Here is a 15,715-nt window from a genome sequence, read left to right on the forward strand (position 1 = left end):
GTCACCTGGAGCGTCTTGGTTTCCCAGCATCTGGGGATTATGACACAGCAGGTCCTTGAAGCCAGACTCAGAAAATCTTCTACAGAATTAAAGCTCAACATAACAAACAATCAAATGGTGTAAATATAAATTGAAGTGTATGTTTTGTTTTTCCGGTAACACAATGGTACTTTTATTTTAAGTATGATCATTTATATGATCACCCCATAATTTATGGGCTATTTCTCTTATGGAAAAGGTGGATATTGTAATCTTAAAATGGGACAATTCACTCATTTATTAAAAGACTATTTATGCTTCCTGGAAGAGGACTTTTTCTGGCATGTCAAGAAGTCATCTGCACGCCTGATTGAATCGGTTGTATCCTGAGCGAGCTGCTCCGCCACGCAAGGGGCAAGGGCAGGCGTGTGGCAGGGGGCCACCAAAGCGGGACCTGGAAGTCACTCGTCGTCAGGAGGAGAGGTCGGACGGCGAGAATGGAGGTGGAAGACGAGCAGACGTGGGGTGAGGTGACGACCCGCTGAGAGGATGTGCAACACAGATTTGGGGACGTCGGCCCCTTCTGCAGCCGCGGCAGGAGGGAGGCAGTTCTTCAGTGAAGAAGCACCATTTTTTTCGTATTTCAAATAGCCATCTTCCTCTGAGGCAGCCAGTGCGCCCGCTGTGGACTGCTGTGGTGGATGGTATCTGGGGCAAATAGCAGAATTTATAAAATTCTGCTTTTTTGGGATCCTTTCGTGATGAGCGACACAACATGAAGCGCAGAACTGTCCTGCACATGGTCACCTGCTCAGCTTGCGTCTCCGTGGTGCGGGGTGACACGAATTCGGCCATCTGCTGTGGACTGGGAGTTCGTGAAGAGCTAAACATCTGTCCCGAGCATTTTCCTTCCCTTCCGATCGTGGCTGAGTTGAAGATCTTTCTGACCTTTACAGTGGGATGTTCGCAGCACAGACAGACTTCACCGGGTGCTTCTTGCAGTGTGTTTCTCAACGTCCATTAAGCACTTTCATATCCACAGCTGAGCTGGTTTTTAAGAAGAGTTTGGAGATGGAAGATTTGGGCACAAGGAGTTAGAGATTTCTCTACCATCACTCACTTTGAGACTATCCCTCTTGTACTAAATGAAAAACCTTCGGTCATGTATTCTATGTAGTTCCTTTCTTCAAATGTAGTCAGCAAAACAGTAAGACGGAGCAGATCAGTTTTACTCACAGTCACTTCGTGTCTTGTTGGGATTCTGTATTCAGTGACATGAGTAGCTCCAACTGGATCTGTGTTGATGATGTGATCTAGGGGCTAATCTTGGAAATCCAGCAAGATGTATTTTTGCCATGGCAACAAGCAATTCATTCCAATGCCCTCGCTGCTAAAACTTCCAAGGCCAAATGATTGGCCAAGGGGTGAGAAGTATTTTGATATTTTGCGGTGACTCTTCCACCAGGATCATTCGAAAGTACTGAGGATTGGACCACCTTGACGAGACGTCGTTGTGTCATTGGGTGGTGTAAACTTCATGTGAAACATCATTTTAAGTAGGTCTGGTTTGTCCGTAGAGACTGGTCGATATTGAGACATACAGTCATAATGCTCTTTCTCATTCATTGATCACGGTTTTCCTACACAGTGCACAATACTGGCCAATATCTGGATTTGTGTTATAAATCTTAGCCAAACTACCCTCAGAAAAAACCAAAACAACCAAACAAAACCGAACATTCCAGTATCTTTAGAGTGCGCTGTGATGACTAATCCACTCAACTTCAATTTATTAAATGTTTTCAGTTCACAAAACATTCTAAGCAGAAGCATATATCATGACATGAAGAAAAAAAAATATTTTCTGTTTATGAGACATACTGAATACGGCTGGTTTCCCGTAAACCTCCTGGGGTCACTGCACGCAGTGGGCATTTCCTTGCTGCTGTCAAGCGTGGTTGTTTCCAGCTGTGCTCAACAGGCAGAGCTCTGATGGGATTGAAGAGGTTTGCGTTCGCTTGGCTCTGTACGTCGCCGTGGTCGCTCTGCAGCTCCCCGGGTTCCTGACCTAACGGGTTGCGTTGCCCACAGGCAGGTAGCCACATCCAGACGCTGATGGGCTCGCAGAGCCTGCAGCACCGCAGCCGCGAGCAGCCCTACGAGGGGAGCATGAACAAGGTGACCATCCAGCAGTACCAGCCCCCGCTGCCCATCCAGATCCCCTCGGCGCAGAGCTCCCGGCCCCCGCAGACGGGACGCTGCCTCATCCAAACCAAGGGCCAGAGGAGTACGGATGCCTATCAGGAGCAGGTGAGAAAGTGGGGCTGTAAAATAACTCTTGGACAAAAGCTTTTTGGGTTTTTTTTTTTTGTTTTCCTGGGGTTTTTTGGGGTTTTTTCTGGCTCGAGAGGTTCTCCTGCCCCTCTACTCTGCCCTGGTGAGAGCGCATCTGGAATATTGTGTCCAGCTGTGGGCCCCTCAGGTCCAGCAGGACAGGGAACTGCTGCAGAGAGCCCAGTGCAGCCACCAAGATGCTGCAGGGAGTGGAGCATCTCCCGGGTGAGGAAAGGCTGAGGAGCTGGGGCTCTGAGCTGGAGGAGAGGAGACTGAGGGGCGACCTCATTCATGGTTATAAATATATAAAGGGTGGGTGTCAGGAGGATGGAGCCAGGCTCTTCTGGGTGACAACCATGATAGGACAAGGGGCAATGGGTGCAAACTGGAACACAGGAGGTTCCACTTAAATATGAGAAGAAACTTGTTCCCGGTGAGGGTGGCAGAGCCTGGCCCAGGCTGCCCAGGGAGGTTGTGGAGTCTCCTTCTCTGCAGACATTCCAACCCGCCTGGACGCCTTCTGTGTAACCTCATCTGGGTGCTCCTGCTCCGGCGGGGGATTGGGCTGGATGAGCTTCCGAGGTCCCTTCCACCCCCTGACATCCTGGGATTGTGTGATTGATTGTGATTGTGTGATTGTGTGATTGTGATTGTGTGATTGTGTGATTGTGATTGTGTGATTGTGTGATTGTGATTGTGTGATTGTGTGATTGTGATTGTGTGGCGCAGGCGGACGGAGCCTGGGGCAGCCACCGGGGCAGCTGCTGCTCCCTGCTCTTCCCAGTGCCAGGGACCAGGACCATTTTATCCTTGGATTGACCAAGCAACACAATTGGGCATGGAAGTTCCTGAACACAGTTGACATGACTGGCTCACATCAAATTAATTAGCAATTTCTGCCCATAACCTAGCTCAGTGCTAACAGCGCCGCGTCTTTGGGAAGGTGCTGCTCTGCTGAGATTTGTGTCGGCTGCCGCAGTTCAGCTCAGAACCACCAGTGCCCCCCGTCTCACCGCTGGGTGCTGAGGAGCTGCTTCATTACTCGGTCCTATCCCTGTTATGTTTGGCTTAATGACTGCAGTAACTGTGTGAGGCACCTGACCTGCAGAACGAGGTTTGCAATCACTAGTGAGGCTCTCTCTGGTGTAAAGTGTTGGACGATCCACATGAGGAGCCGCCTGGATTAAATCTCTGAGTATCTCAGCGCGATTGAGAAGCAATTGCTTGTGTGGCCGGAGCACGTGCTCAGGCTGCCTCCCGGAGTGGGCGTTAAGCTGCACTGAACTCATTTTGATTTTATATTCAATTACCCAAAGCCGTTCAGAGTCACCCTGACTAAAAGGTGCAATTCAGCACTATTGCCTGGAGTAAGGCACTTGTAAAAGCCTGACCCTGGGCTGAAGATGTCTGATCTTTTTCCCTGGGTTTGTCCCAGCATAGTGCCTGGGGGCTGTGAAAATAATTAAAAAACAAAACAAAACAAAAAGTGCACAAGATGAAGCCTCACTGACAGATTTACCCTAATGTTTAAGTGAAAAGTTTGGCCAATGTGAACTGCTCCTTCCCAAGTCTAAAGGCTTTGGTTTTTTTTCTCCTTGAAAATAGAATTTCAAAGTCTATGAAAAAGTGCATGCAGCACTGTGAGTATTATGGTATCATTGCAGAACACTAAAATCATGGAAAAACTTTCGGTTTATAATAGTATTCCCTTGACTTCTACTGTACTGTGCAATACAGCTTTTGAGAGGGTCAGCTCATCTGGTTAGTGCTGAAATGGGATATATACAAAGAAGATGCCATTGTTTAGAAAGGCTGTAATGTTGGCATTGACTTATCTTGCCGTATCTTTTTAACCTAGTTTTGTGTGAGAATAGAGAAGAATCCCGGCCTTGGTTTTAGTATCAGTGGTGGAATAAGCGGACAAGGAAATCCATTCAAACCTTCTGATAAGGTGAGTTAGAAATTTCTCTCTAAATGGTCCTTACTTTAGAGTGCCATGTACTGGAGACATAGATAACATGAGTGAAATTTTTATGTACTTCTGCTCTGATAATTTAAAGAATTTTTCCCATATTTGACTTGTTGTTGTTGTTGTTAGTGGAGTGTTGTTCACTTTCTTTTTCCTAGTTAATGAAGTCAAGAGAATCAAACCAGAAATGACAAGAGTGTCTGTCATATATTCCATGTGCAAGCTGATCTTTCAGACTATTTGCTAGAGAATCATCTCTCTCACTTTTTTCTTTTAAGAGTCAATACGGCAAGCAGTCTTCTGCTCTGTAATGTTAATTAAACATCTCAGCATTATCGTCAGGGAGACTCAGTGTTCGTCCTGGGAATTACATGTTTAAGAGGCTGATAAATCCCTTTAAAGTAAAAGGAAGGCTGATAAAAATACCACATCTGGTGACTGGCAGCTACATAGGGCTTTAGGATTAGGAAATGGGCTCTTAACCTGTGAATTTATCTGTCCTGTGCGCTAAAACTGACTGGAGCTTGTTGAAAAACAAGTACTATGGGTACAGTTCTGTTAAACATATTCTTATCATTTATATTCTTTGATAAAACTGGATTCAGTTTTAAGAGACAGTCATGACTTCCATGAATATTGAGAATGTTTGGCAGATTATGAAATTAAAACTATCCTTTGTTACTTAATAATTTTTTTCCCCTTTCAAAGTCGTTCTCTCCTCAGACACTGGATTAAGTGGGTCCTACGGACCGTTGCACTGAATATCTCAAGGGCTGCATATCAAGATTGCTTTTAGAAATTATTTCAAAGTTGTTTTTTTTTCTTTTCCTGAAGGAAGAAAAACAAAGATTACTGTATAGATTATGGTACACATCATTCTAATACATTAATGCTTGCTCTATTTTAATTATCCTCCCGATAACCCTGTTACTCTTACCCTATTCAAACTGGACATTGTTCTGTGACGCGGAATCTTAGTTTCAAATGACCCACAATTATATCCGTATCAGGCAATAACTAGCTGAAGGTCACGGAGAGCTGCTACAAGCCCATACTAATGTTTAATTACAAACAGATTAATAAAAAGAGTTTAGCGTTTAGGCCCTTGCCAGAGTATCTAGAGCCCCCAGTTAGGGAGACGCCTGTATTTTGGGAGCCAGTTCTTGCTGATAGCATCCTAACCTCTGTTACTTCTGACTTATAGGGTATCTTTGTTACTAGGGTTCAGCCTGACGGGCCAGCGTCCAGCCTGCTCCAGCCTGGCGACAAGATCCTCCAGGTAGGGACAGCTTTAACCGCCTTGTAGCTTAACTCAGCCTTTGCGTCTTACCAGTACAATTAGATCATTTTCGGTAAATGTTAACCACGGGTTTTGCTATTATGGTACTTTAACGTCGATTTATAACAGGGTTACTTGCAGTATTCTTGCAAGCTGGTCTCGGAATAAAACCTTTTGAAAAGAACTGGGATGTGGAAAAAGAGGCGCTGGGTGTGATGTCCAGCGGCCGCGGCGCTGGCTGGGAGCTGAGCTCAGCACAGGGATGCTGAATAGGGACCAGCCCGCCGGTTCTGGCCCTGCAGAAAAGGGTTAATTAAACTCTAAAATTAAAGAAATCCTTACGTCACATCCAGCTGTTTCACACTGGCAGCGCGAGGTGAAGGGAGGAAGGAGCTTCACAGGCAGCTTCACAAGCACAAGTATATGACGAAGCGGGCAGTGTTTATAATTTTCTCCTTTGCAGCTAATGTGACGCTGGTGTAAGGAGCTGTATAATCACTTTTTTTGGACAGGATTGTAACTGGCAACATTTTTGCCTCTTTTGCTGCCTCAGCATTTTTAATGCACTCACACGAAAAACAGCCACTCCTGGACCAGGGAAGCGTCGGCATCATTTACAGAGAAATCTCAGCTTTTCTTTCTGTAACAAATACTTTCTGTATTCCAATGAACTTTTTAAATAGACAGGCTATTCCTGAACATAACTCTGAAAATTCCTCATTCACAGAAAAAAACAGTTGTCCGTGTAGAAAAGGGTTTTCTACCATGTCCTGCAAGGTGGTTTCTTTTATTTTTTGTTAAGCCTGGAAAATGTGTTCCCCTGGCAACAATTAGGGTTACTTTGACAAAAGGAAGAGAGCAGATACAGTTGCCCGAAAGGCTTGTAACAGTTTTTAAAGCTATTGTTGTGTCAAATTATTTTTCCTTTGGGGCACAGGCCATGGGGAACTGGGATTTCTCATGTTTCAGCATCTGTTCCTAAAATAGGAGCATTTATGTATATTTAAATAGTCACATTTAAGGTACAGCTGCATATTTTTTTAGGTAGCAAATTCGACTCTCCTAATTTATTCATCACTTTGTTGAGGAAGTTTGGCTTTGCATCCCAGTCATTCTCGCAGGATGTGGCTCAGTCTCAGCGGTGTCTCGTTTGTCACTGCCAGGACATCATTCCCAGTTCTCTGGCAAGCACATTTTCCTTTTATTTGCAATTACTTCTACTCATGCATAATACCCATTAGCAGATGCTGATTTATATTGTGGCGGGGAAAAGGGCACTCACTAATCTCATGAAGGAATTAACAGAGAATAAAACCGTAACTGTGCTGAAGGGTGTTTTACTTCTCAAATATAAGCAAAGCCTTTAGCTGGAGTATCCAGATCCACAGGAGCATGTTATCAGACCAGGGCTCCAAGGGGAACTCTTTGAAACATTTGCATGGAAGAATTAGCTTAGCAGGATGTTTTGAGGAGAAGCAGTAACTTTTATTTCACGTTTATGTGTCTCCCCAAGCAGTTTTGGTAAAAGAGGGAGGGAAGACTTAAAAATTAAAGGGTTTGACATTCCCTGGGTGGACTTTACCAGCTCACGGAGAAATTGCCATTCAGCAACCCGGGTTCGCCCGTTGTCTGTTTGCGATACCAGAGTGTGTCTTGTGCAGAACAACTGCTGCTCCGAACAACCCAGATCCTGCGGGAAGCAAAACTCTGGTGTCTTTCCTTTCTGTGTCAGAAGCTCCATTTGCTAAGTGAGATTGGTTCTTCTGTTGTAAAATTAGCCGCAGTTTCGTGGGTGACTTTTGAGGGGCGACGTTTCCCGGCTGCAGCAGGAGCCGGCAGCTCAGTCAGCTGTGCCAGCCTGGCAAAGGCTGCCCTGCAGATCTGAGAAACCGCCTTTTAGTGGCTCCATGGTTCAGCTAAAGGGCATTCTTCTTGTCTAATAATTAGAACTAAATAGTAACTCAACGTGTAAATAGATATGTGGATTTCATAGCATATTTTATGGGGAACGCGAGATGCAGCAGGAATGAAAGAAGTAGCTTCTGATTATCATATATTTATACGTTAGATCCCAAATCCCTCTGGTGTGGCCTGCTCGGGAATTTTGGGATGTGTGTCTCCCGCAGCCCTGTTCCGCTGAGCAGCTTTTCCTGCAGAAAAGAGGTTTCCCCAGCAGCTGGAGCTGAGCGGGGCCCGCTTGCTTTGCCCCCGTGCCGCTGCCGGCGGGCAGGGTACGGGCAGAGCCGGCGGCTCCGGCTTTGTGCCCCAACGAGAACCGCAGCTCCCCGGCAGCTCCGCGGTGAACACACTGACATTTCTTCAGTTTCCCCCCGAATTACATCAGGGTCGCTGCTGCCCCCGCCCCGAATGCCAAACAGCTGCCTGATTTTGGCACAGAAGTGAATGACTTCGAAACTTTTCCTGCCTGAAATCCATATCCCTGTTCCTCTGGGCAAATACGGTTTATTGCATTAAGCTGGATCGAAGTGAGCTACTTTTCAGTGTCGCTTGGGTGCTGGGCCCCAGCGCCAGAGCTCCCAGCAGCCGACTCCTTAGAGCAGGAACCTTTGGCAGGGAGGCGCCGGCACAGCCCGGGCTTCCCGTTCCCAGAGATGGGTGCTCAGCGCTGCTGTTAATTGTCGCTCTGGGCTGGGTGTCCTTTAATTATTTGATTTAACGAATCCTTTAATGCAGCGAGAGGGCATGGGGAGCCTTTCCTGCAAGCACTGGGTCTGGGGGAGCAGCAGGGTGGGTTTGTGGTGGCCAAGAAGACACCCAGGTATTATATTAATGTGATGGTCTGGACCCGCAGAACAGCTGTCTGGTGGGACTTCTTGTCTATTGGCCAACGCCAGAAGGCTTCCCTAACCTATTTTTAAATGTTAGTTAAAACGTTAAAGAGTTGAAATAATAGATATATACACACATACGTTTTGTTTAACGGGAGGGCTCTGGGGACGGTTCCTGGGTTTGGGACCCATCGCCTTCCCAGGGCTCCGTTCTGCACCGTGCCGGACCTGCTGCTTTGGCACGTCGATCACCCTCGGGAAACTGCTGGCAATCACGTTTAAAATTTGACTATTGCACATAGTTTAACAGGCAAATTATAGAAAGATTTAATCAGCACTAAAGCTGGGCGGTTTATTCAGTTTTTTCACCTCTCTGTACAGGCAGCGTGGCTGCGTCTCCCCGAGCCGGACCCGCCTTGGTCAGCGTTCGCATCCGTGGGGCTCCACAGCGTTTGAAACTATTGCACCCCAGAGTTAGTGTTTCTTCAGAAAATACGTGGAATATCGGAACCACGGAATAATTTTAGTTGGGAAGGAGCCCCAGAGGCGCTTAGTCCAAGCCCTGCTCAGAGCCGGGGCTGCAGGGTCTGTCCGGCGGAGGGAGAGAGAAACGTGTCCGTTCCTGCTGGTGGGAAATCATGATGTGACTGTTATCCGTGTTATCCCTGGTTTTCATGTTCATATATCCCTTTGCTCCCCCAAAATGAAGACACTAAATAGAATCTCATTGGATTTCTCTCCTTGTTTTTTTGTGTTACAGGCCAACGGACACAGTTTTGTACATATGGAACACGAGAAAGCTGTATTACTACTGAAGAGTTTCCAGAATACAGTAGACCTAGTTATTCAACGTGAGCTTACTGTCTAAATATTTTTTTATAAATACTAAATACGTCTAGCCAGATCTAATGTTCAAACAGATTTATACATAGGAAACAAATTTTTGCCAATTGCTGGACCAATGGCAAACGGTAGTGCCAAATGTATAATACTATATGTTAGTACCAATCATCTTGGAAAAAATATATAGACGATATAAATATATTGTTCATGTGGCTATGTATTGGTTTTAATTGTCAGCCTCTGGCTGTGCATTGGTGCGTTTTTTTAATCGAGTTACTTCTTAAAGTCAATTTCATATGATTTCAAAACACAGAAGCACATACAAATTCTTTAGGAATTCTGCTGTCCATCAGAAACACTGCCTCAAAGTTGTATATGCCTTTATAAAGATAAAATATATTAACCTGTACTTCCCATGAAATATTTCTATCATGTCTCATACAAAAAGTATAGAGAAAAAATATTTTCATAAACACCTCAAAGAAAGTATATATTAAATTAAATTTAATAATTTTCATTTATTTTCAATGCAAAGATATTATATGCCTTATGAAAATACCTGTACATATGCAGTGTGTATAGCTGGCTCCATATTAATTAGTGAAAATGTCACTATACAGGGTGAGATACTTAATAAATTCTACTGTCAACCGTGGGACCTAGATATAAATAACGTACCTGAGAATTGGTTCATTCCCTCCGTTTGCCGCTTTAGCTGATCCCACGGGAACACGCTCGGTGGACAAACCGCGGGTTTAGGCAGGTGTGGTTCAGGAATGGACGAAGGTTGCGGCGGGTGGCAGCAAAACTCCTTTCATTGCTGCTGATTTTATTATTTAACTTTTTAATTTAAAATTATAAGCCCTTTACTCCCCTGCCCGTTCCCCCAGCCCTGCGTGGTTGTGTTTTCGCTCTGGTCTGTGCTCGCCCCTGCTCGCTATATTCGCTGCCAGGGAGGCTTTAACCTTTACCGGATCCTTTCTTTGAGCTGCGGTCTCTAAAATGAAGGCGAGCAGATTTGATTGAAGATGTGCTGAGTCGCAGGGGGAGCAGTGAGTGATGCTGAGCCCGGGACGAGCTTTCCCAGTGAAATACACAGTTTGAAAACCCTTCGGGTCAAAGTCCTGGTGCTGGTCCCGGCAGAGGATTGTGACCGCACGGAGTTCTGCACAGCCGCTGGTGCAGCAGCTCGAGCGTCCTTCGTGTTTGTAACTGACAGCAAGGCGGAAAAACACCAGAAAACCTCCCCGCCAATGTTTGGAGGGTCCCCAGTTTGCGTTGACCTGGTGACGGGTGCAGGGGGAGCATCGAAACACCCCGAAAATCCTGGGTCAGAGCGGAGAGGAGCTGCGGATCGGGGCACGGCCAGGAAACCTTTCTGCTCTTCCCAGCACGCGCGCACCGGTGGAGGTAATTACACTCCCAATTAAACCAGGCTTCAAAGGACAATGGTGCCGTTCTGTGCAAAGCCCTGTCTGCTCTGTGGGGGCAGAGGGATGAAAATCCCTTTGTGGGGCTCCGCTGCGGTCCTGGGCACGGTGCCCTCAGCGTCCCCTTTAGCCGATGTGTCCCCACTAGCCGATGTGTTCCCATTAGCCGATGTGTCCCTACTAGCTGATGTGTCCCCGCTAGCTGATGTGTCCCCTTTAGCTGGTGTCCCCGCTAGCCGATGTGTCCCCACTAGCCGATGTGTCCCCACTAGCCGATGTGTTCCCATTAGCCGATGTGTCCCCTTTAGCCGATGTGTCCCCTTTAGCCGATGTGTCCCCACTAGCCGCTGTGTCCCCACTAGCCGCTGTGTCCCCGTTAGCCGATGTGTCCCCTTTAGCTGATGTGTCCCCTTTAGCCGATGTGTCCCCACTAGCCGATGTGTCCCCACTAGCCGATGTGTCCCCGTTAGCTGATGTGTCCCTGCTAGCCAATGTGTCCCCTTTAGCCGATGTGTCCCCATTAGCCAGCGTGTCCCCAACATCCTGACCCACCCCCGTACCGGGAGGTCCCGCGCGGGTGGGCGAGGGGCTTAGGCCAGGCTTGAGGCAAACCGAAGTCCCTGAGATAAGCGTGCTGAGGTCACGCCGTGCTTTGGCGCTGGCCGCTGTCCCAGCCTCGCGCTGCTGGTTTCTCCTCTCCTTGCGCTCGCAGCACCGCAGGAGACCGGGGGCTCGGCCCGTGCGGGGAGCACAGGGACGTGTCAGATCCTGCCCCGCGCTGGTCGCAGCCGCTGCGGATGAGGTTTCCCAGTGAGCTCAGGCTTCCCAAGGCCGGCCCCGCCGTTCGGCACCGGTGGCTCTGCGAAAGGCTCGTTCTGGTCGGGACAGAAGGGTCGTATCATGAAAACCACCTGTGCACATAGGAGAGATGGAGTGCCCCATACATAAAAATTACATTACAAATCAGTCGGTGAGCAGGTAGAGTAGAAACTAAGCCCTGATATTATTATGAAGCACAAGCTTTTTAATTGTTTGGATTTTTTTTCCTTTTTTTTTCCTTTGTTTCCCTGGCTCTGTGGCAGCTGCACCCGCGCCCGGCTGCAGGGGACACCCCCACCTCTGTGCGGGTGTTTGCGTCTCCCTTTTGCTCCTCCATCAGCAGCAATGATTGTCTTTGTTAGTATAAATATTACTGAAACGTCGATTCGGAGCTGAGCGCGCAGGTTCCCGTATCCCAGGAGTGTCACTCGGTCGGCACGGTTTTCTCGCTGGGAGCTGCTGTCCCGTGGGCACCGCGCGAGCCAGAGCAGCCCCCTCATCCCACACTTACAATGTGAGTAGATGATTTGGCGATGTTCAGAACATAAATTTAAATAATTAATATTTTTCAGTAAATTACAATCTCGGTACCACAGGCTGAAAAAGCTCGCTGAATTCACGCGATTGGATTGTTATCCGCTCAATTTTTTTGAGCTTTCAGTTTTCCGTATCAAGAACGTGATTTTATGATGTGCCATCGAATCACACGGGCTCTGGGAAGGTCCATCTGAAACTTTTCTAACATTCATGGCATTTCAGAGGCAAAAATCGCCATTCTTAAGTCCTTATTGCCCTTTAAAGAAAGAAATAGGGTTTGACATAGTGTTTAGAAAATTGCAGACACCTACGCAGCTTTTAGTTAATTATACGTTGAATGGGAATGAGGTCCCTTAATAGACATTTAGGCACCTCAGTTCCCCTGTGGGGAACTTTGTCTTTTCCTGCAGAAAAGCCCTTTTCTGCGCGTGCCCACGCAGCCCGTTCCGCCACCAACAGCCCCAGGTCCCGCCCAGGCCTCGGCTTTGGGTGGAAAAACCAGATTGCGCACGTAGCACCAGGAAGGTGGGGAGCGGGAGGGACATGGGGGCTCTGCCTCCGGACCTCGAACCAGGGGACCGACCGACAGGTAAAAGTGGGAAAGGGAAGAAAATCAGGCGAGCTTCAGCGCTCGTTCGGCCCGAGCTCCGTGCGCGGCCGCTTTTCCGCGCGCTGTGTTTGTCGGATCCCAAGCATCGGCACAGTCAGTCAGGCTGTGTGTCAAGATTGCTGAGTGCTTCCATTAACAGATTATAATGAAAAGGAAATTACGATAAAGTTGAGCGCAGTTAAGTCCTTCACTCAGCCAAAACTCCCCCGGCTCCACAAAGGGACTTGGGGGAGAGTTTGGAGCTTTAACACCAACCCCCACAGCCCCCCAAATACCGAATATTTTCTTTTTGGCATTCTTTTTATTCCAGTTGGCAGAATTGATGTTTACCTGGGACTAATATTATAAGCAATTAAAATTACTTTAATGGGACTACTTAGGATTTTTACATTAGTCCTTCGAAATGACTTGTACCTTTTGTCTTTTCTGGAAGGTCTCCCGTAACCTGACAGACACAAACGCGACCGAGTTCGCAGGTCGGGTGCCAGGTTAAGTTCATGCTTTGCACATGGTTATGATATTGTTGGTTTTTATTTACTAAATATGAAGTAGAAATCCCATGTGTGCCCAGACCAGCGGCCAGGCTGGGGGGAACACGCCTGCTTTTCTGCAGCCTTGTCACAAGGCTGCTCTTAAGGGGGAGGAAAAACAAAAAGAAAAAAAGCTGCTTCCAAAATGCTTTTTTTATTTAGAGAAAAAAAAAAGCCCAGCACCAGGAAACCTGCAGGACTCCCCCGTCCTCAGAATTTCCCCATTTTGCAGTTTGTATCTGGGTGTTGATAAACGGCGAAATTGAGAAGACAGTTGTTCATAATAGCTCTCATTTAACGACCTCAAATCTGGTTTGATGTTTTCCAAGATAATTTGCAACGTGTCCCTGTCTGCACACGCGTCTCGCGGACCCGCGCAGCTCCCGGGGTGGGGACGGGGTGTCCCACAGGGGACAGGACAGGGGGTCCCACAGGGGACAGGACAGGGGGTCCCAGGGAAACAGGACAGGGGGTCCCACAGGGGACAGGACAGGGGGTCCCAGGGAAACAGGACAGGGGGTCCCACAGGGGACAGGACAGGGGGTCCCAGGGAAACAGGACAGGGGGTCCCACAGGGGACAGGACAGGGGGTCCCAGGGAAACAGGACAGGGGGTCCCGGAGGGGGACAAGGGCAGGACAGGACAGGGCGTCCCAGAGGGACTCAGCGCAGGGACCCGGGCAGGGCCGAGCCATGTGTGTGACACCCGGGTTGTCCCCAAGGCGCGTGCGGTGCGTCCGTGGGGCAGCGACGGCAGCAATTGCCAGGGGTTCATTGGGAAAGGCTGCGGCAGCTTTTGCAGAGTGGCCTTTTGCTGAGCGGGGATGAAAAGACCTTGGAAACGCTGCTGCAACAGCCGTATTTTTAGCTGGTACAGGAGCACCTGCAAAGTGAGCTCCTGTGCTCTAGAACACCACTGAGCTTCGTGAGCCAAAAATTCAGCTAAAAATTACAGTAGGAAATGTTCAGGAAATTGGTTTGCTGCTGCTAATAAGCACTTTGAATGTAAAGATGTTCCCTGGTTAAACCTCTCTGGCTTGTAATATAGCATCTAATTACCTTATGCAATCAAAAAAAAAAAGCTTGTTTATAGCAATGTGTATATATGTGTATATATCTGATAGAGATATATGCAACAGCAAATGCACAGGCAGTGTTAAGTGCACCCCCCCCATTTCGATGTGCTTGCGTGCAGGACGTGGGCGCAGGGGCAGAGCCGGGCTCAGTGCCGGGCGCTGGGGCTCGGGGTGTTGATTTCGGGGGCTCGGGGGGGTTAGTGCCGGCTCTGTGCCCCCCGGCTCCTCCCCGCCCCACAGAAACGGGTCTGACCCCCGTGTCCCTTTGCCGCCGTCCCCGCCAGGCGCAGGGGGTGAGCAGCCGCTGTCGTGGGGTCAGCACCTACCTCAGCAGCGGGTGTCACCGGGGGGTTTACAGCTAGAATTTCCAAGTGTGAATGAGGTTTGATGTGCAGTCGAGCTCCCTGCTGCTGAGCACCCGCAGCCCATCCTGCCACAGCGCCCGTTCCCCTCCTCTGCCCTCCAAAATTCCACTCTGAGCAAGCGCGCAAACATGTACCATTGCGTTTCAAGCACTAAGGATTTATTTCACGTGTTGGCCGTGCCGGTGGGAGCAGAATACAACGGGCCGATACAACTTTCAGGCCAGCAGTTTGGACAGGATAGGAATTAGGTGGTGGCTTGGTTTCGTTTTGCACACTGTTGGGGACGGCGGGTGGCTCTGCGGCAGCGGTCAGGGAAAAGCAGATTTCAACAGATGGTATTTGCAAATCATAGAATAGTTTCTCGTAAAAAATAAATAAAAAGCCTTTAGCCCATCCCCTTCCCAGGCAGTTCCAGGCAAGGGTCTGCAGCGACATCCCCGCATGGCGCAGGAATTCCTGGGGCCTTCCCGGCTGCGCCCACAGGTCCCAGCGCTCGGCCCTTTTCTACTCGCGAGTACTGTATCCCGGGCCCAACCAACAGCTTACTTTATTAAAAATTTTACCATTTTATAAAAGACATGTTTAATTATGATGGAGATGGCTGTATTGTAATTAATATTTTGAGATAATTGTGATTTTGAGCTTAAATTATATACAGAAAAATGGTCATTTTTGTATGTGTTAAAAGATTGCTATATTACAAATGACTAACTGTACTTTTCAGTTTAATTACAGTATTAATGTAAATAAAGCTGAATGAAGAAATATTTACTACTTTATTAACATAGATTGTGAATGTACTTAATGTTTTTTGCAGTATAAAGACTTACTGAACTTGAAAGCTGCTTCATTTTATGTGCAAAAAGGTACTTCAAAAATTCTATTTTAAATCTATTGATTCAGTGCAATCAATTATATTGTTAGTTAATTTGCACACGCAGGTTGTATCCTTCCAGTTTTCTTTCATGTATGACACTTATCCGTAAGGTGCATATTGTGTTTCGAATGCATTTTGCAGATGCTTCTGTACATAAAACAAATACAGGGACTAAACCAATGCTGTGCAGTGTATAGCAGAGCCATTTTTCGGCTTTGGTGTACCCAACTTTTTCAGTATTTAAAAAAGTGTTTTGAATAACATTAAAAAGTCTCTTTA

The 15,715-nt window shown here is 47.5% G+C and overlaps 1 protein-coding gene across 1 annotated transcript in view; it reads left to right on the forward strand.

Moving 5' to 3' along the window:
* LRRC7 (leucine rich repeat containing 7) overlaps window positions 1-9,218 on the forward strand; it is a 136,199-nt gene extending 126,981 nt beyond the window's left edge. The window contains 4 exon segments of the mRNA XM_065655878.1: window positions 2,071-2,289; window positions 4,172-4,264; window positions 5,487-5,561; window positions 9,111-9,218. Of these exon segments, the coding sequence (XP_065511950.1) occupies window positions 2,071-2,289; window positions 4,172-4,264; window positions 5,487-5,561; window positions 9,111-9,218 (495 nt within the window).
* The last annotated feature ends 6,497 nt before the right edge of the window (window positions 9,219-15,715 follow it).

Source organism: Caloenas nicobarica, chromosome Z, assembly GCF_036013445.1.
Source record: "Caloenas nicobarica isolate bCalNic1 chromosome Z, bCalNic1.hap1, whole genome shotgun sequence".
Classification (NCBI taxonomy): domain Eukaryota; kingdom Metazoa; phylum Chordata; class Aves; order Columbiformes; family Columbidae; genus Caloenas; species Caloenas nicobarica.